The following is a 21286-nucleotide window of genomic DNA, read 5'->3' on the forward strand; positions in this document are numbered from 1 at the left end:
AGTAGCACCGGAAGTGATGTTGAGAGCCGTCAGTATCTTTTGCCCGCCATATTGCCCTCATCAGTGGGAGTGATAGTAGAAGGGAGAGATAAGGAAATTAATAACGCGCACAGCTCATTTCTGAGAGTAGATGGGTGAGAGTCGCTCAGTGTTTCCTTACTGCTCATGATTTTGGAATTTAATCCGCTGTAAATGTGAATAAATTAGAATATCAGAAATACTCGTTTGTGGTGGTGTAGCTAAGCTAACACGGCTAGTTCATTAGCTTGGGTTTATTAGCTAGCTATCGATGTTAGCATAAGCGGGTATTATTAAACTGCACAGAAGACTTTATTCAGTGTGTTTCTACCTGATTTACCTGTCGTGTTTATCTTAAAATATTTCACATCTAGGTGGAACTGCCGAGGTGTAGAAGTTAGAGATGTGGATCAGGACTAAAACATCTGGGCAGTGGGTTTTAATCTGAAACCAAGTGACTGGTCAGATATGAAGCTTGCAGGACAAAAAAAGAGATGAAACATTTACAATAATTTACAATAGTTATAATACAATGTTAGGGTCTTAAATTGTGGTGGACACGCATCAGGAAGCTCAGGGTTGCAGATTAAAGCAGTTTAAAGGGGTTTGTTGCTGCATGGACCTGTGGATCTTCATTTCTGTGCTTTTAAATGCTGGTTTAGTGAAAATTACACATGAACATTTTAAATCCTGAACACTGAGAAAGAACTTTGATGTGCTGCTGTAGACTGAAATACGCAGTTTATTAACTTTATTTAATAGGATAAAATCACATTGTTGCTTTACAAGTTTATTTAAATTAATATATGGTATTTGTATTGTTTTAGAACCATAAAAAAGTAATTTTGTGTGTGAAAGACTGTAGGAGTTTTCACACTTGTATCTGATGTTTGTGTGAAAAGGGAAATATATAAAATAAACACACTGCAAGTCTGAAAGTACCGATTTGGAACTGTTTCCTGTTTGATGTCAGAAGGGGCGATGGCGAGTCCAGGAAAAGAGAATTATAGGATGAAGAGCTACAAGAACAAAGCGCTGAACCCACAGGAGATGCGACGGCGCAGAGAGGAGGAGGGAATTCAACTTCGCAAACAGAAGAGAGAAGAGCAGGTGGATCATTCACATCATCACACATTGTAAACACACACAGTAAACACTAATAATGACTAAACACTGCACTGCTGATTTAAAGTGACCGCATTGTGCACTACGCGTCCTCACTGGCCGTCTGAAGGCTGTTTGATGCTCTACTACTTCTGAGATCCACCTGAAATGTTCCTACTGTTTTAATCAAGTGGGAAGGGCTTGGTTAACAACAGGGAGGGGTAATAAACAGGAAGTAGTATCAGATAAACCACACCCCTTTCTGTCCATCTAGTCACTGTACAGTGTTCAACGTCTTTATAGAAGCTGAGTTTCTGCCGATACGGTCGTTCACCATCGCCATGGCAATGAGTGATGCATTGATATAGAAATTACTGTCTGAAATAAAATGTCAAATTTTCTGCATAATTGTTTTGTATATATTTTATATATGTGTGTATATATATAAAATACTTCAATGACCCTGAGGCACGTGTTACACCACTCAGCTGTTCATGAATTTTCTTTTCCTGCATGCAGCTGTTTAAGAGGAGGAACGTGTCTGCCCCATCGTGTGACGAGTCCATGCTCGAGTGTCCCATCCAGGATCCAGACATCAGCTCCACCGTGCCCATGTCCTCAGTGAGTGACCTTCAGCTGTTCCAGAAATCTCCTTCTGTGTTACACTCAGGGGCTGCATCCCAAACCATACACTACTCTCTCTTACAGCAGCCACGATGAAGTTAGCATGAGCAGTGAAGTGTGTGAGGGTGTTTTATTGGTGCTGGTAAATGACTGCAGGTTTAATCACAGGTGTGTTTGTGGCGGTGTTTTTTGTCTCCTGCAGGACGCAGTTATAACTCCAGACATGATTCAGATGATCTTTTCTGAAGACGCGGACCAGCAGCTCCTCGCCACGCAGAAATTCAGGAAATTACTCTCCAAAGGTACAAAACTCTTTAATCCCTTCATCACCTTTAACCCCCAAATATCTGGGGTTTGTATCCTGATTATCTGTGGTGTGTTTCTTCATTTAAATAAACTCCTTACTAATTTCACTCTGTGCAGAGCCCAACCCACCCATTGATGAGGTCATCGCCACGCTCGGTGTAGTGAGCAGGTTTGTAGAGTTTCTGAAGAGGAGCGATAACTGCACCCTGCAGGTGAGAAACATCAACACTGCACACAGACATGCAGATAAAGTCTTTTTAAATTTAGATTGCTCAGTATGGGTGTTAGCTGTAGCATTAGCGTTAGCATGAGGGTTATAGCATTAAAGCTGTTTCATTGCTTAGTATGTGTGTTCATGAGTTACTTGTTAATAAATTGTTGTTTTTATTTGTATTTTTTCCTCTCTGTGTAGTTTGAAGCAGCCTGGGCCCTGACCAACATCGCCTCCGGAACATTCCTGCACACTAAAGTGGTGATTGAAACAGGAGCTGTTCCTATTTTCATCGAGCTGCTCAACTCTGAGTATGAAGATGTGCAGGAGCAGGTGAGCATTAGTATTAGTGAGGTCAGCCATAGCCAGTTTAATGAGCTAGGTGTAGCAGGTTAGCTGGACTGGTTCAGTAACCGCTAAAGTACTGATCTGTAGTTTGATAATGACTACTTTAATAGTACCCGGTTTAATGCTGGTTAGGCGTGAGTAAAGCTGGGTGATTAAGTTAGTTTAATAAAGTAATTTACTGATTGCACAGTTGGTAGATGAGTTGAAGATATGTAAAGGTAATGATTAACGGTAGTTTAATGAATTATTTAACTGTAGTTAGTTTCATAAGCATTAAATTAACAGAGTCAGTTGAACTAAATGTTATACAGAAACTAGTTATTGTGAAGGTTAGGGTTAAGTTAAAGATCATGCAAAACAGTTTATGTTAATAGATTAACACTGTGTGTGTGTGTGTGTGTGTGTGTACACACAGGCTGTGTGGGCACTTGGAAACATTGCTGGGGATAATGCAGAGTGTAGAGATTTTGTCCTGAACTGTGGAATACTCCCTTCACTACAGCAGTGAGTGTGATTAGGGACATCGCTTTACATCGCTTTACCAGTTACATCGCTCTAACTCGCCGCCATCATCACTCTAACCCGCCTTCATCATCATCCTCAAAATCACTTTTTATCAGTATATTGTACAGGATATAATGCTGTTAAACAAAAATGACTCCACCACTTACTATATCTGTTATTTGTGTGTGTGTGTGTGTGTGTGTGTGTGTGTTTCTGTAGGTTACTTGCGAAATCTAACCGTCTCACCACCACTCGAAATGCTGTGTGGGCTTTATCTAACCTTTGCAGAGGTAAAAACCCTCCACCAGACTTCAGCAAGGTACACACACCTGTACACCCACTCACTGCTGTCCTGTGATGTGTGCGGATTTATTATGTTTTTACATCATCATAACTAGGACTTTCAAATCATAAGAACTATAAATAACTAACAGCATTATTATTATTATTATTATTATTGAGCGTCCTCTTAAGTTTTAAAAGGGGAAATTACAGCCAATAAAACAAGCAGGTGAACTGTCTCTAGATGACCAATCAGAAGCTAGTTCACCAGGTGTGCTGTGCAGGACCACAAACTAGAACTTTTAGGTGAACTAGCACTTAATATTAGCAAAAAGATGAGTGCTTCATTCTAAAAAGGTGAGTGAGAGTCCAAGCTGGTACCCAAAAGAAAGAGCACCTCGAGTGGCAGGGTGTACTGGTTCAGAAATAAATGCCTTAAAAAACAACTACACAAGGTGTGTCCGCGAAAGGTTTGTTTACCCTTACCCTAAAGGCTCTGGGTTACAGATCAGAAGGTTCTGAGTTCGAGCCCCAACAGTGTCCAGCTACTGCGCTTGAGCCCTTGAGCAAGGCAGGGACACTGAATCATGCCTGAGCCTGAACTCTGACCCTACCATCTGAATAAGCTTGGTTATTTGATGAAAATAATTTAATTTGAAGAAAACTATTATATGAGAACGCTTATCACCAAAACTACACAATAATTTAACAATAATTCATATTTCTACTCAAAATATAGAAAAGTGTTGCAGCAGTTTCTACAACAAATAATAACAAGACAGAAATACCAGAATCTGTAAATAGGAATGAAAAACTTTTTTATATAAGTATTTAAAAGGTGTAGAAATATGTGTGTGTTTGTGTGTGTCTCTGATTGAATCAGAGTGTGTTTTATTTTCTCAGGTGTCTCCGTGTCTCAGTGTCCTCTCCAGACTGCTGTTTAGCAGTGATCCAGATGTTTTAGCAGATGCCTGCTGGGCGCTTTCCTATCTGTCTGACGGTCCAAATGAGAAAATCCAGGCCGTGATTGACTCGGGGGTCTGTCGCAGATTAGTGGAGCTGCTCATGTAAGCGCGCACACACACACACACCACTGTGTTTAGTGTAACTCGGTACCCCAGCTCTGAATAGCGGTTCTTTATGGGTTCTGCAGGCACAGTGATTATAAAGTGGTGTCTCCTTCACTGCGGGCCGTGGGAAACATCGTGACTGGAGACGATATTCAGACTCAGGTACACAAGCGAGTGCTTAATGTACACATTCTAAAGACTCATAATCCAGCACAAACCTTAGATTATTTAGCATTAGAAATATGGAAACCTGACCATCACACCCACAGCTTTTATATGTTTATTTCTATATGTATATGTATGTGTGTATAAAACATATATATATATATATATATTAGTCTGTGTATATTTATTTTTGTGTGTTAGGTGATCCTGAACTGTTCAGCTTTACCCTGTCTCCTTCACCTGCTCAGCAGCCCTAAAGAGTCAATAAAGAAAGAAGCATGTTGGACCGTTTCAAACATCACAGCAGGGAACCGAGCGCAGATTCAGGTAAACATCTCGACTGAAAACTGTCCATTGCACCACCACAAACACGCATACATACATACGTACATACACAAATAAAATTTAAAAAAATAAATATATATATATATAAAAAAAGTATGTGTGTGTGTGAAAATTATTGGAGAACTGCTTGAATGTGCAGGTTTACAGATGTTCCTATTAAAATGGCATGTGTTTGTGGTGTATATGAGGCTCAATTTTAATGTAACAATACATTTTTACTGCCAGTTTCACACATGCTTGTTGTGTTTGGGTTATAATACAAACTATAATATAAATAATAATAAAAAAATTCCTATGGTTTAATTAGTGTTAAAAATCTGTGTGTAAATTCAGTTCTGGAGTCATGTTTTCTGTACAGAAAAAAGCTCTCTTTTATGTGCTGGTCTTCTTTTCGTGTCGAGGTACCACTTCATAGTGGAACCATTGTGGTGGAAGGATTAGCCGCTGAGCAGTATGATACTGAACATTGCCCAGGGTGCACCAGGGCAGGCTCCTTCCGTGCACAATGTGCTGGTTATAAAGAGGACCTGCAGAGATGTACAGTGCATCCGGAAAGTATTCACAGCGCTTCACTTTTTCCACATTTTGTGATGTTACAGCCTTATTCCAAAATAGATTAAATTAATTATTTTCCTCAAAATTCTACAAACAATACCCCATAATGACAGCGTGAAAGAAGTTTGTTTGAAATATTTGCAAATTTATTAAAAATAAAAAGCAAAAAAAGCACATGCATATAAGTATTCACAGCCTTTGCTCGATACTTTGTTGAAGCGCCTTTAGCACCAATTACAGCCTCAAGTCTTTTTGAGAATGATGCTACAAGCTTGGCACACCTATTTTTGGGCAGTTTCTCCCATTCTTCTTTGCAGGACCTCTCAAGCTCCATCAGGGTGGATGTGGAGCATCAGTGCACAGCCAATTTCAGATCTCTCCAGAGATGTTCAATCGGGTTCAAGTCTGGACTCTGGCTGGGCCACTCGAGGACATTCACAGAGTTGTCCTGTAGCCACTCCTTCATTATCTTGGCTTTGTGCTTAGGGTCGTTGTCCTGTTGGAAGAAGAACCTTCGCCCCAGTCTGAGGTCCAGAGCGCTCTGGAGCAGGTTTTCATCAAGGACGTCTCTGTACATTGCTGCATTCATCTTTCCCTCGATCCTGACTAGTCTCCCAGTTCCTGCCGCTGAAAAACATCCCCACAGCATGATGCTGTCACCACCATGCTTCACTGTAGGGATGGTATTGGCCAGGTGATGAGTATTGCCTGGTTTCCTCCAGACATGACGCTTGCCATTCAGGCCAAAGAGTTCAATCTTTGTTTCATCAGACCAGTGAATTTTGTTTCTCATGGAATGAGAGTCCTTCAGGTGTCTTTTGGCAAACTCCAGGCGGGCTGTCACGTGCCTTTTACTGAGGAGTGGCTTCCGTCTGGTCACTCTACCATACAGGCTTGATTGGTGGAGTGCTGCAGAGATGGTTGTTCTTCTGGAAGGTTCTCCTCTCTCCACAGAGACACACTGGAGCTCTGTCAGAGTGACCATCGGGTTTTTGGTCTCCTCCCTGAATAAGGCCCTTCTCCCCCGATCGCTCAGTTTGCCCGGGCAGCTAGATCTAGGAAGAGTCCTGCTGGTTCCAGACTTCTTCCATTTACAGATGATGGAGGCCACTGTGCTCACTGGGACCTTCAGTGCTGCAGAAATATTTCTGTACCCTTCCCCAGATCTGTGCCTCGATACAGTCCTATCTCGGCGGTCTACAGACATTTCCTTGGACTTCATGGCTTGGTTTATGCTCTGACATGCAGTGTTAACTGTGGGACCTTATATAGACAGGTGTGTGCCTTTCCAAATCATGTCCAATCAACTGGATTTACCACAGGTGGACTCCAATCGAGTTGTAGAAACATCTCAAGGATGATCAGTGGAAACAGGATGTAGCTGAGCTCAATTTTGAATGTCATGGCAAAGGCTGGGAATACTTATGTACATGTGCTTTTTTTTGTTTTTTTATTTTTAATAAATTTGCAAAGATTTCAAACAAATTTCTTTCACGTTGTCCTTATAGGGTATTGTTTGTAGAATTTGATGAATTTAATCCATTTTGGAATAAGGCTGTAACATAACAAAATGTGGAGTAAGTGAAGCGCTGTGAATACTTTCCGGATGCATTGTAGTAAACACCAGCTGGGAGGAGCGTAACGGTGGTGCGTGGTGATGGAGCGTAACGGTGGAGCGTGGCGATGGAGCGTAACGGTGTAGTGTGAATGGAAGCTGATGTGGTGTTCATTGTACTTCTTTATGTAGACGGTGATCGATGCCAACATTTTCCCCGTACTGATCGAGATCTTACAGAAAGCAGAGTTCCGCACACGGAAGGAAGCAGCGTGGGCCATAACCAACGCCACCAGCGGGGGAACACCAGAGCAAATCAGGTTCCTCACACACCTCTGATTAACATCAACACACAATAATATTTACTTCAACAGTGAGCTCACGTTTACGATGTGTTTCTTACTGAACACACACAACTATATATACACACACACACACACACACACACACACACACACGCACGCACACAGAAAGAGAGAGAGAGAGAACTGCTGTCATGCAGTGTGTTTAGTAGTTTAGCCAGGTTTCTTTGGCAATTACACAAACTTAAGATGGAGAACAGGCCAAGTTAACATGTATACGGGTAGGTTTCAGTAAGCTTTTAATTAAGGTGTGTGTGTTTGTGTGTCTGACAGGTACCTGGTGTCTCTAAACTGCATTAAGCCCATGTGTGACCTGCTGACGGTGATGGACTCAAAAATTGTTCAAGTTTCTCTGAATGGTCTGGAGAATATCCTCCGGCTGGGGGAGCAGGAATCGAAACAGAACGGCACAGGCATTAATCCATACTGCGCGCTCATTGAGGAGGCATACGGTACATGCGCGCACACACACACGCATGCAAGTTGTTGCTATTGTTTTAAGTAACTTTAGAATGTTTGTGCTGCAGGTTTGGATAAGATCGAGTTCCTGCAGAGCCACGAGAATCAGGAGATCTATCAGAAAGCATTTGATTTAATTGAGCATTACTTTGGCGTGGAGGAGGAGGATGCCAGCATCGCCCCTCAGGTGGACCAGAATCAGGACCAGTACATTTTCCAACAGCACCATGGACCCATGGACCGCTTCCAGCTCTAAGTACCTCCATCCCTCCATCTCTTCTTCCATTTCTCCCTCGATCTCCATCCCAGTACACACACAGATACAACTTCCTGTTGGACTTCTGAGCTTAGACTTTTTCAAGCCAGAACTGTCTCTGTCTTTCTATTATTATTATTATTATTATTATTGTTAAGACATTAGCACTGGTGTCCCTAATATTTACATCCCTTCTGAAATGTGAAGCTACCTCTTTAACCCTGTACTGATCAGCAGGATGCTGGCACTTGAGTTCTCGCTCTGAAATACAAACTGCTCGTCACCCAATCAGCTTTACAGGACACGCCCATGTTGGACACACCAGTGTCAGACACGCCCAGATTAAACATACCCAGATTATTGCTGTTTTGTTTTACACTAATTCCCTCTCCGAACTTCTGTACTCTTTATTTATTTCTGAAAATAAACACATGTAGATGAGTGAGTCGGCATGAAAAGATGCATTTTCAGTCAGCGGTCAATTTTACATCAGAAAAAGTGCGTGCGTGCGTGTGTTTATGGGGAGGTCAGATCCAGACTCCGAGTCACTACAGTGCAGTGGTATTTATTGGGGCTGATGGGATTGCAGTGTTTTTTGTGAGCTACAGTGTGATAATTCGCTGTTCCTTTTAGTGAAAGTTTTTATTCTGTTTGTGTTTCTCACCTGTGACTCTGGATTTCACCCATGTCCACTTAAACACTTCCCACAAGTGTGCACTCAGAGCTGAACAAGTCACTGCTGAACACCTGGAGTGTTGATGACCTTGTTCAGGTACAGAGCTTCTTGGGTAAATCTACAGAGACCTCGACTCGCTTCCTCGTCTAATGCACATTGAATACTGTTCAGTCAAGACAGTGTAATGGAACAGGCTTTAACATGGCTGCCGAGGGAAGTGGACAAGCATCTGTTTAATAATGTAATTGGAACACAGCCCCATGTTGAAGGCGTGGCAGCCCTGGAAAATGATCTGAATAATTAATAAACTATGAAGTTTCTCCACAATGTAGAATGCTAATGCTGGACTTTCTAGGAAGCATGCTAGGAGAAATTGAGTTTTATGTTATTTTGGTGTGGAATTAAACTTTTAATTGGTTTGTTTTTCTTAATAAATGTTTGTTTTTGAGTTGCTTCTTTAGCATGCTCTGTTGTTTATTAATGACGACATTCAATTTCATTGATCATTTTGTTTGGCCAAATGGAGGCAACTCGAGCAAACGAGATTGTTACAGAAGCACATGCAGTATAATGCTGTAATATTTCTCATGTTTGTACCATGATTTTCAGGTTGCTTTCTTCCTCATTGGGGAAAGTCAGTGTCTGTACTGATGTGCAGCATAAAGGGCATCAGAATGTCGAAATTGTGTAAAATGAAATAGAACAAATAAAATGTTCTGGTACACTCTGTGTTTAAAAGTGCTATAATTTACTGCTAAATTTTGCTTACGTGACAAGATCTGAAATTCACTATTTAAACTCCAGCTGCATGAAATTTAACTCATTCTCACGGTATTGTGTAAATATTGTTTATTTAAAACCAGAGATATTTCATGTATGAGTCTCAGCAAGAAAAGTTTACTAAATAAAATATTTATTTATCTATTTGTTTGTTTATACATTTAAGCTTGGTCAGAGTTTGTTTGTAGGTTAAAACCTTTTGAGTCATTCATAAAACTATTGTTTAGTTTAGTTTTTTTTACTTGTAAACATTGTAAGGTGTGTGTTTTGACCACTGTTGAGTTTTCAGACCAAACTTTTGTAGAATTTGTCACACAGCTCAGTGTGTCTTCGTGTTTAATAATTAGACCAGATTAAGGAGATGACAGTACACACTTATGTTGGAATTTTCTGAGAATTCAAGGCTGCTCTCTCTTTATAGACATGAATGCGAGATTGTTTTTCTAAACACGTCACTGATGTTCTCTGAGGATTTGCTGGAGACGAGACAATGAGTAATCAGCATAAAGAGTCCCAAAACGTCTGACATTAAACCATCACCAACACGTCTTCAGAGAGAAATTTTTTTTTATTAATCTTTTTTCAATTCAGTTTTATTAGGGTAGCGTGTTTAACAGTGGACATTGTCCCAGAGCAGCGGTACAGAAATATATACACTCAGGATATAGATGCTAAATGTATGAATTTATCTCTAATGAGCAGCCAGAGGCGACGGTGGTGAGGAAAAACTCCCTGAGACGATATGAGGAAGAAACCTTGAGAGGAACCAGACTCAAAAGTGAACACATCCTCATCTGGGTGACACCGGATAGTGCGATTATAAATAAATACACCCCTTCTATAAATGTACTAATACTACATGCTCAAATAGTGCAGTTGTGTAAGCAGGAAATTCATTACAGTTTCTACAGGAAGTCTGTTTTGTTGAACTTCTCCACTGTTCACTGATGGAGACTCGAGTGCAGAACTGTTTGTGGTAATTGTAGTGCTAAAGCTATCACAGCATAACTGTTCATATGAACTGAGGTCCAAAGCATCTTTATGGTGTTTAAGTGGAACCGTCCTCAGTAATCTCAGTGATCTTTAGTCTGCACCATGTGGGACATCCTCAGCAGCAGCATGTGACTTCCAACTGATGGGAACTCCAACCAGAAGTACTGCATCAGGATGGATCAGGCAGGTCCGGAGAGCAGAAGGGGTCAGGATCACTGGCATCTCAGGAGTATCATGTGCAGCTCGACAGAAAGAGAGAGAGAGAAATGATTAAGTATGCTTTATTGTCCTATAATGGTTAAGGACCATGTACTTTATGTGAGTGAAAGCAGGGACTCCGGCAAGACTAGCTATAACATCATAACTAAAAGGGAGATCCAGAAGGGAACACAGACATGAGGACTCCCTGGGACATAATGCAGCCAGACACTCCACCATCAACACACCTGGGTGAAGGTGTGAAAGTGTGTGTGTGTGTGTAGGGGGGGTTGACAGCATCCAAACATCTCAGTTCACCAGAACACTCTATACCTGAGAGTCTCTAGATCTGCTCCTTTATCTAAGAAAAAAACTGTTCACAAAATGCTTGCGTAAACGAATGCGTTTTAAGCCTAGACTTAAACACTGAGATTGTGTCTGAGTCCCGAACACTAATCGGAAGACTGGTCCATAACTGTGGGGCTCTGTAAGAGAAAGCTCTTCCCCCTGCTGTAGCCTTCACTATTCCAGGTACCAAAAAATATCCTGCACCTTTTGATGGAAGTAGGCGTGGCGGATCACAAAAGACCAAAAGTTCTCTCAAGTACTGTGGTGCGAGACCATTCAGTGCTTTATAGATCAATAATAGTATTTTATAATCAATGTGAAATTTCACTGGGAGCCAATGCAGTGTGGATAAGATCGGGGTGATGTGGTCGTATCACTTGATACACTGACATACAGTGAGACACATTGAGACAGTGAGACACTTACATACAGTGAGACACATTGAGACAGTGAGACACTTACATACAGTGAGACACAGACACTTACAGTGAGACACAGACACTTACAGTGAGACACAGACACTTACAGTGAGACACATTGAGACAGTGAGACACTTACATACAGTGAGACACACTGAGACAGTGAGAAACTTACAGTGTATGAGAAATTCAAGCACTGGTTCAGTGTGTGAACATATCTGATCCCTGAACCCATTCGAGTGTTTTACTGTCAGAGGCCTGAAATGTGAAAAAGAGATGAAATTTAATTCCCTAAAAATGGCCTCCAGCCAAAACACAATTATGACATCATCAGTGAAGAATCCGAGAGTAAAGAGTATTATGATGATGTTACAGGATTTTCCCCTCACTCGACCTGTACATCCAGTTTGAGGCAAAAACCAAAACCACACACTCTGGTTTTTTATGTCTTTATTTCATTCCTTATTCAGAATTTTCAACAGTTCTTTAACAATCACTGCTAATTTATTTCTTTATACTAAATCACTTCTTAACAAATGTGAACACATCTTCACTGAAAAATAATAAACTGCAATTATATTTACCGAGAAAATAACATTAAACTGTAAAATGAGAGGACCATACTCTGTACCTATACTCATACCAGCTGTGTGTGTGTGTGTGTGTGTGTGTGTGTGTGTGTGTGTGTGTGTGTGTGTGGTGTTATATTTATTCTTCTGTCAGTGTTTAAGTCTGAAGCTGAGTTTGAGTGTGAAAGTTTTCTGAACCAGTTTTAAATCTTTACTTCTGCATTAGTTACTTTTTCTGTTTTCCCATTTCTCGTGTTTACAGCTACTTTAATTCTCTAAAGAGACGAATGTGATGTGAACGTTGTTTTAGAGCGGCAAACATGTAAAGGAACAGGAAAAGTTCAGTGTTGATCAGCTGAGATGTTTTTGTGTCAGGTATGAGCTTTTAATTGAGATTTGTAATTGAGGGTTTTGAAATCAGACCCTCTAACTGGTCTGTTTCCCCCACTCTGTATAAATTCTTCTCTCTCTGCTCTGTGTCATTTGAAATGAAATAAAAATAACTGCTAAAATAAAAGCATGACAATGTAAGATGTTTGTGTTTAACTGGATGTTAGTTTTTATTTGCTTTTCTATGTCATGTTTTCAGAAACAAAACTTGGGTTGGACGTGGCATATGGTGTCTTCTGTGCATTTTTCTCTGTTTGTGGTGGACGCAGATTTCCCACAGTCCTTTTGGAATATTCGTAAATGCTCCTAACAAAGGCGTCTCTGGTGTTCTGCGTCTTCCTGAATAAGATAATGTAACACTTTGGGAGGAAGTGGCAGCTCAGGACAGCATAGCTGGAGATCAGGATGACGATCATCTCCACAGCTGGGAGGTATTTCCCCTTTGTGTTGACGTATGTCGGGATGAAAATGATCCATGCGATGAGGTAGGTGAGCATACCAAATGTGATGAATTTTGCCTCATTGTATTTCTGTGGAAGCTTGCGTCCTTGGAAAGCAAAGACAAAACACACGAGTGCTAGCAATGCGACGTAGCCCAGCATCACTCCAAATGCCACATATGAACCCTCATCACACTCCTCCAGGATACTCCTGAGAAACACGGTAGATGTCATCTTAGGGCTTTTCAGGATCAGCCAGCATGCACAGGTCACGCCCTGCAATGCCACACACATGCTCACAATAGTGTAGGGCTTATAGAGGCGATGGAGCAGCTGTTTTAGAATCAGGTTCATGTGGAATGCCAGCAGGATCTTCAGAGATTTGACCAGGATGCAGGACACACACACAGTGAAACTGAGGCCGTAAAGAACCTGACGCACTTTACACTGCAGAGCCGTCGGCTTTCCCACGAACAGCACGGCACTTGCGAAGCTTCCACTCAGAGACACCAGGATTAACTGACACAACGAGCCGCCAGCTGCCTTCACCACTGGAGAACCTCGGTGCTGCAAGAAAAGAACCGATACAGCAAAAACCACAACCACACCGAGAACTGAGAGAGAGACCAGCACCACAGCAAAGGGGTCACTCCAGGAGAAAAACTCCACCTCCTTCTTCTTACACAGTGAACTGCCTGACTCCGCCCACTCACTGTTCATGTCACAGCTGTAGCATTGATCCATGTCTGAAAAACCAACAAACCCCCCCCCCCCCCACACACACACACACACAGAATACATAGATATTTCAGTGGAAAAAATACAGGGTTAAAGGTGTGTGTGTGTGTGTGTGTGTGTGTGTTACCTGTGTTGTTGGTGTACTGATTCTCTGCGCAGTCGATACACTCATAACAGCAGGTGTATTGACCTTCAGAACTTTTTTTAAACTGTCCCGGTTCACAACTGTTTGAGCATTTAGACACCAAACTCTGATCCAAAACACACAGCAAGAAATGAGAGTGAGACAGATTCTCCATACACATAGACAGTAATGAGAGTAAGACAGATTCTGCATACAGAGAGACAGTAATGAGAGTAGGACAGATTCGGCATTCAGTAAGACAGTAATGAGAGTAAGACAGATTCTGCATACATAGAGACAGTAATGAGAGTAAGACAGATTCGGCATTCAGTAAGACAGTAATGAGAGTAAGACAGATTCTGCATACACAGAGACAGTAATGAGAGTAAGACAGATTCTGCATACAGAGAGACAGTAATGAGAGTAAGACAGATTCTGCATACAGACAGACAAAGTGAGAGTGAGACTGGCTCAGACAGGCAGAGAGACAGACATGTTTCAGTGTGAATAATGACCAGTGTTAAGGTGGTGGTGTTCAGGCTGCTGTCTGACGGCTGATAGTGAGATACGACATTCAGCGTCTCCACGTTTCCTCCATCAGTGTTCCACAGAGAGACGTCATAGCCGAGGTTAATGTCTCCATCCTCGTTAAACTCATAGAAGACGCCATCCAACTCGAAGCTTCTGGTCCTTAACGCAGACAACAGCTGCAACATCACCAAGGTAATCAGCCCAAGATAATAGCAACAACAACAACTACTACTACTACTACTGATAAATAATAATAATAATAATAATATTAATAATAATGTTACACCAGTGTAAATCTGGGTGAAAGTCTGAGTCTCCACCCAAAATTTGCTTTAATCTGTATATCAGACGCTGAGATTCAGATAAACACTGGATTCTCTTTAGCATTGTGATGACATATCAGTATGAGTGTGATCGGGAAATTTAAAAGAACATTCTGCTAAGTTGAATATGATCAGCCAATTGTAAACCGGGCCAATAGTTTAGGAAAATGAGCTAATCTAGCTACCCTAATCAGCTATCAAAACCTGACACTGCACCAGTGTTTGCCAGCTAACTGCTTATTTTAACTTGTGTATTTTTTACAGCAGTAAGCAGTAAGTTATCTGATGTTTAGTAGCCAAATTTGCGTGCTGAATTACCCCTTGGCGTATTACAGCTCCTGAAGCCATGCAGTCGTTTTTGCAGATGAGCGCCACTGCCTGAGCGATCGCGTTCACTGCCATCTGAACGCTGAACACCACGCCCACCTGAGCACTTGCTATCAGCTTATCTGCACTGGTAGAAACCACTGCATTCACTGTCTCACTTGCATTCACTGAGGTTGCAAAAGAGGAATAAAACTCTTTGAGAAATGAGTTGTTCCTCTGAACATCACTGTTCAGTTCTAAACGTTTTACAAATTCCTCAAAGTTCGTGATGTTTTTGTTTTTGAATGAAAAGCCCAGCACCCATCCAACACGCTCCAGCTGCTCCGGACTGAGCACATCTCCCGCCATGGACCAGTTATCACTTGCGATCCAGAGACGCTGGTCTGCGCTGAGCTCCATCAGCAAACTAAACACACTCTTCATGTGCTCTGGTTTTGCGAACGACACGATGACTCTCACCTTTGGGTTTGTATGGATGGTGTGAACAGTGTGAGTGATTGTGGCCTCCAGCTTGTGTTTATTGCTCAGAGAGTCAGGGAGGATTTCTGTGAAGGCCACACAGATGCCTGCTTTAGTTGCCTGAGACACAAAACTGTCCAAAGCAGCACGTCCGTAGTCTCCATCCGTGGTCAGGAAACCCACCCAGGTCCACTTCCTCTCACTCAGGAGCTGAACCATGGCACTCGTCTGGTGCACGTCACTTGGGACGGTGCGCAAAAAACCCGGGAAACGACTCTTATCACTCAAAATGTCTGCTGTGGAAGCGTAACTTATCTGCACAATGGACACAAAAAACTGTTTTTGTCAGAAAGATCAAAACATGGAATAGACAGATAAATATATAGACAGACAGACAGACAGACAGATAGATAGATAGATAGATAGAGACAGACGGAGTAGGAGAACCTGAGGTATGAGCTGCAGGTTGAGCTCTCTTGCCACAGCAATGGACATCTCAGAATGGTACGCGCCAATCACTGCGTTTACGGGCCGGACGTATTGGGATGTGTTTGTTCCAGATGTACAGTCGTCAGTAAAATCCTTGGTGGCTCTGAGCGCGGTGGTGACGTCTGAACATGTGTCGTGGATGTGATATCCAAGAGTGATGCCCAGGTGTGTTAATGCAGGTGAGAGGTTTGCCGTTTCCACTGCTTGGATCATGGCCAGGGAATGAGCCAGACCGGCCGGACTCAGGCTGCAGAAACACAAAGATATCTTCAACTCTGTTATCTTCAGCTCAAAAATTATTGCCACCTTGGTAAAGATGAGCAAAATTGTTATGGTTGTGGTTAATTAGCTTTAATGTCACACTAAACGAGAAATCTAACATTTTATTTAAGTACATTTATTCTAATTGCATAAATAGAGCTTGATTCTGTGGTTAATAAACAATTTCTGTGTGGATTGGATATATGTTTGGATCATCGTTCTACAACCACAACCAGTTGTAACTTTCTACTTTAAAGTCACAGAGTATGTTATTTCATTCAGCGTGTTCTCAGGATCTCAGGGCCTTTGCAGGGAAATCAGCTCCACATCATCACAGACACTCCATCAGACTTAACAGTGCAGATTAAATTACAAATGTGTAAATGAGAAATGTGTGTGTTTGTGTGTGTGTGTGTATGTATGTATGTGTATGTGTGTGTTACTCACATGGTGCAGGCAGTCTGGAGATCAGAGAAGTTACCTGGCTGCTCCACTACGGTGTGGATGGGAAAAAGTCCCCCGATGATGATATTCCCGGGAGCAAACACTCCAATACGTTTGGCCACATTTATAGACGCAAGGTTTAAAATCATGAGCAACATCAACAGTGTTATCTCCATTATTATCAGTGTGTCACACACACACACACACACACACACACACACACGCTCCACTCTGTACTGTCTCACTGCCTTGAATGACTTGAATGTTTCATGGTTGCTTAAGCACTTATAGTCATCATTTACACACACACACACACACACAAACACACACACACACACACACACACACACACACACACACACACACACCCCGTATCCAAACCCCTCCCCTCGTGTAATTGCCTTCAAGCATACAGATTTTCTTTCTGGTTTCTGTCTTTGTTACTGAAGATTTTAGACTTGTGAATGTGACGTTCCACTCGACTGTAAAAAGCGAGAACTCTCACACACTCACTTTCAGTAAACACTTTATCCTCATCAAGGTGGCGTTGTATCCGGAGTTTATCCCAGGAACACCGAGCATGAAGTAGGAACTCTTCATGAAGGGGACGATAGTCCATTACCATGCAAACACATGTACACCTAGGAGCACATTTTTGGGAGGAAACCTGAGAACTCAAAGGAAACTCCCACGTACATGAGGAGAACATGTGAAACCACACCACAACACTGTAATTATTACATTTTATGGAATATCAGTAGAGTGATTTACCCTGAGTGACCACGGTAGTTACGGTGTCACGGAAAGGAATGTGGAAGGGCAGATGGTGGTAGAAGAGGATGGAAATTGAAGTGGTGAATACATTTTTTAAGAAGAAGGAGGAGCACAGAGTGACGTATAAGAATGGAGGAAGGTGCACACAGGTGGACTATGTCCTATGCAGGAGATGCATCCTGAAAGAGATCAGAGACTGTAAGGTGGTGGCAGGGGATGGAGTAGATAGACAACATTGGATGGTGGTTTTTAGGATGTCTTTGGAGGTGATGAGTAGGAAGAGAGTGAGGTCTGAACCAAGGATCAGATGGTAGAAGCTGAAGGTGGAAGACTGTTGTATGGAATTCAGAGAGGAGGTAAGACAGGCACTGAGTGGTGGTAAAGAGGTGCTGGACAACTGGGCAACTACTGCAGAAGTAGTGAGGGAGGCATCTAGGAAGGTGTAACACCTGGACAGGGGAAGGAAGACAAAGAGACTTGGTGGTGGAATGAGGAAGTACAGGAAAGCATAAGGAGAAACAGGTTGGCAAAAAAAAAAAGAATTGGGATAGTCAAAGAGATGAAGAAAGTAGACAGGAGTAGATGGAGATGTGGTGCAAGGTGACTAGTGAGGTGGTGAAGGCTAAGGAAATAGCATATGGTGATTTGTATGAGAAGTTGGACACTAGGGAAGGAGAAAAGGACTTGTACTGATTGGCCAGACCGAGCCAGGAAGGATTCATTTCAATTCAATTCAGTTTTATTTGTGTAACGTGTTTAACAGTGGACATTGTCCCAGAGCAGCTTTACAGAAATATATACATTCAGGATATAGATTTTAAATGTATGAATTTAACACTAGGATGTGCTCCAGGTTAGGGTAATAAAGGATGCAGTTGTAAATGTGTTGACAAGTGAGGAGAGTGTGTTGAGAAGGTGGATGGAGTACTTGGAGAAGCTGATGAATAAAGAAAACGAGAGAGTAGGTTGGATGATGTGGAGATAGTGAATCAGGAAGTGCAGGGTATTAGTAAAGATGAAGTGAGGACAGATATGAAGAGGAAGAAAAGTGGAAAGGCGGTTGGTCCAGATGACATACCAGTGGAGGCATGGAAATGTTTAGGAGAGACGGCAGTGGAGTTTTTAACCAGATTGTTTAACAAAATCCTGGAAAGTGAGAGGATGCCTGAGGAGTGAAGAAGAAGTGTACTGGTACCGATTTTTAAGAATAAGGGAGCTGTGCAGAGCTACAGTAACTACAGAAGCATAAAATTGATCAGCTACACCATGAAGTGTGACCGAACTGAAGTTCACCATATGGGAAAGAGTAGTGGGAGCTAAGCTGAGAGGAGAGGAGATGATCTGTGGGCAGCAATATGGGTTCATGCCAGGAAAGAGCACTACAGATGCAATGTTTGCTTTGAGAGTGTTGATGGAAAGTATAGAGAAGGCCAGAAGTAGTTGCATTGTGTGTTTGTGGATTTAGGGAAGATATGACAGCATGCTGAGAGAGGAGGTGTGGTACTGTAGGAGGAAGTCAGGAGTGGCAGAGAAGTGAGGGTGGTGCAGGATATGTATGAGGACAATGTGACAGCGGTGAGGTGTGCTGTAGGAATGATGGACTGGTTCAAGGTGGAGGTGGGATTGCATCAAGGATCGGCTCTTAGCCTTTTCTTGTTTGCAATGGTGATGGACAGGTTGACAGATGAGATCAGACATGGACTATGATGTTCATGGATGACACTGTTGTCTGTGGTGAGAGTAGGGAATAGGTTGAGGTGAACCTGGAGAGGTGGAGGTATGCACTGGAGAGAAGGGGAATGAAGATGGAGTACATAAGCATGAATGAGAGAGAGCGTGACGGAATGGTGAGGTTGCAAGGAGTAGGGGTGGTGCAGGTGAATGAGTTTATATACTTGGGGTCAACTGTGTATACCGAGTATATTAGAGGGATGGCGCAGTTAGGACAGTTTGACACAAATTGAGAGAGGCAAGATTGGGCATGTGCAGAGGAGGGATGCAGGGTATACCAGGGAAAGAATGTTGAAGAAGGAACCACAAGGCATGAGGAGAAGAGGAAGACCAAGGAGGAGGGTTATGGATTTAGTAAGGGAGGACATGCAGGTGGTTGGTGTGACAAAGGAGGATGCAGAAGACAGAGTGAGATGGAGATAGATGATCCTCTGTGGTGGCCGTTAACAGGAGCAGCCGTGACCATTGGAGGGAGCTATAAGACCGTCATAAATTCTCTCAGTGATGTGAGGCTCTAAAGTGCTGCACTCAATGTAAATTACAAAAAATCATAATCACATTATTTTTCTTCAAATCATGATTATTTGATATTAATACAATATTTTTATTGTACTGATTAATTTGACCATTTTCTAATTAACAGAAAACAGTGGGTGTGTCTAATTTGCATTTACTAATTTGCATATTCATGCAATCCTGAATGAGGGCAAAAGTGACAGTTTTTTAAAAAGTGATCTAAATCTGAATACGGATTTCAGCAAAGCTGCTTTGTGATAATTTCCACTGATAAAAGTACTATACAAATAAAATTTAACTGAATTTGTGCTCTTCACAATAAGGCCCTGATTTACTAAGAATTCAAGAAAACAATATGAAAGTGAGGCTTTTGCTTTTTGCTAAATGTTCTTCACGGCCATGACAAGTTCAGATCAAAAAGAAACTTTGACTCCCAGAAAAGTTTCTGCATAATTTTATGTTCAGGGAGACTCCAAATTCTCCACAGTGAGATGCATTGAGGAACTTTCACAAGGTAAAATTAACAATGATGTTAAATATTAAACATTAAATATGTGTGTGTGTGTGTGTGTGTGTGTGTGTGTGTGTGTGTGTGTAGAACACCACTTGGGCTTAAATGCTGCTGATCACATGGCAGTGCGTATGAAATGTATATATATATATATATATATAAACTCAGCAAAAGAAAGAAACGTCCTCCTACTTTCAACTGTTTTTATTTCCTGCAAATTTCTTAACGTGTGTAAAGATTTGTATGAACATAAAAAGATTCAACAACTGAGACTTAAACTGAAGACGTTTTACAGACGTTTGAGGAACAGAAATGGAATAATGAGTCCCTGAACAAGGTGGAGGTGGATATCAGAAGGAACAGTCAGTATCTGGTGTTCTCCAGCTGCTTTAAGTACTACAGAGCATCTCATCCTCATGGACTGCACCAGATTGGTCAGTTCTAGCTGTGAGATGTTCCTCCACTCTTCCACTAAAGTATCTGCAAGTTCTCCATCACGTCTGGAGGACACATGGTTACATGTAATTTTCCACTGCGAGGACGATCAACTGTCCTTCCTGTCTCCCTGTAGCACGTCTCAGGCGTCTTACATTACAGACATTGCAGTTTATTGCTCTGAACACATCTGCAGTCCTCATGCCTCCCTGCAGCAGGTCTATGACATGTTCACGCAGGAGATCAGGAACCCTAGACATCTTTTTCCTGGTGTTTTTCACAGTCAGTAGAAAGGTCTCTTTAGTGTCCTAAGTTACTGTACCTGTGACCTTAATCACCTTCCACCTGTAAACTGTTTGTGTCTTAAGGACTGCTCCACAGGTGCATGTACAATAATGTGTTTATGGTTCATTGAACAAGAGTGAAAAAGATTATTCTGATTTTACAAAATTATCTTTAAAATACACTCTCCTGAAAAAGGGACATTTCTTTTTTTGGGTTAGGGTTAACCTAACCCTAACCCTAACCCTGAGTTTATAAACTTTACTGCAGTAAAATGAAAGCATCAGTTTCAAAAAAGTTCTCATCAATGACAAGTAAATGGTTTTATTTTGTGTTCAAACTGAGATCATTTTAATAGATTTAT

The 21286-nt window shown here is 41.7% G+C and overlaps 2 protein-coding genes across 4 annotated transcripts; one reads left to right on the top strand and one right to left on the bottom strand.

Annotated features, from left to right (window-relative positions):
- The first annotated feature begins 12 nt into the window (after window positions 1-12).
- kpna5 (karyopherin alpha 5 (importin alpha 6)) lies at window positions 13-9564 on the top strand. Of its 3 annotated transcripts, none has more exons than XM_053651382.1 (14): window positions 13-134; window positions 992-1128; window positions 1642-1743; window positions 1949-2048; window positions 2170-2264; window positions 2465-2596; window positions 3027-3115; window positions 3335-3434; window positions 4301-4464; window positions 4551-4629; window positions 4834-4959; window positions 7280-7407; window positions 7723-7901; window positions 7977-9564. In XM_053651382.1, the coding sequence occupies exons 1-14, from the start codon at window positions 131-133 to the stop codon at window positions 8162-8164; spliced, it is 1623 nt and encodes a 540-aa protein (XP_053507357.1). In that variant the 5' UTR covers window positions 13-130; the 3' UTR covers window positions 8165-9564. The 3 variants fall into 3 exon arrangements, with proteins under 3 accessions (XP_053507357.1, XP_053507358.1, XP_053507356.1); XM_053651383.1 differs by having other exon boundaries at window positions 995-1128; XM_053651381.1 differs by lacking the exon at window positions 13-134 and having other exon boundaries at window positions 985-1128.
- Window positions 9565-12604: 3040 nt separating this feature from the next.
- On the bottom strand, window positions 12605-16876 carry gprc6a (G protein-coupled receptor, class C, group 6, member A). The gene is made up of 6 exons (XM_053651716.1): window positions 16677-16876; window positions 15927-16215; window positions 15012-15794; window positions 14355-14546; window positions 13843-13966; window positions 12605-13723 (listed from the first exon to the last, which is right to left on the bottom strand). The coding sequence occupies exons 1-6, from the start codon at window positions 16847-16849 to the stop codon at window positions 12720-12722; spliced, it is 2565 nt and encodes an 854-aa protein (XP_053507691.1). The 5' UTR covers window positions 16850-16876; the 3' UTR covers window positions 12605-12719.
- Window positions 16877-21286: the final 4410 nt, after the last annotated feature.

This window comes from Ictalurus furcatus, chromosome 20 (genome assembly GCF_023375685.1).
Source record: "Ictalurus furcatus strain D&B chromosome 20, Billie_1.0, whole genome shotgun sequence".
In the NCBI taxonomy this organism is placed as follows: Eukaryota; Metazoa; Chordata; class Actinopteri; order Siluriformes; family Ictaluridae; genus Ictalurus; species Ictalurus furcatus.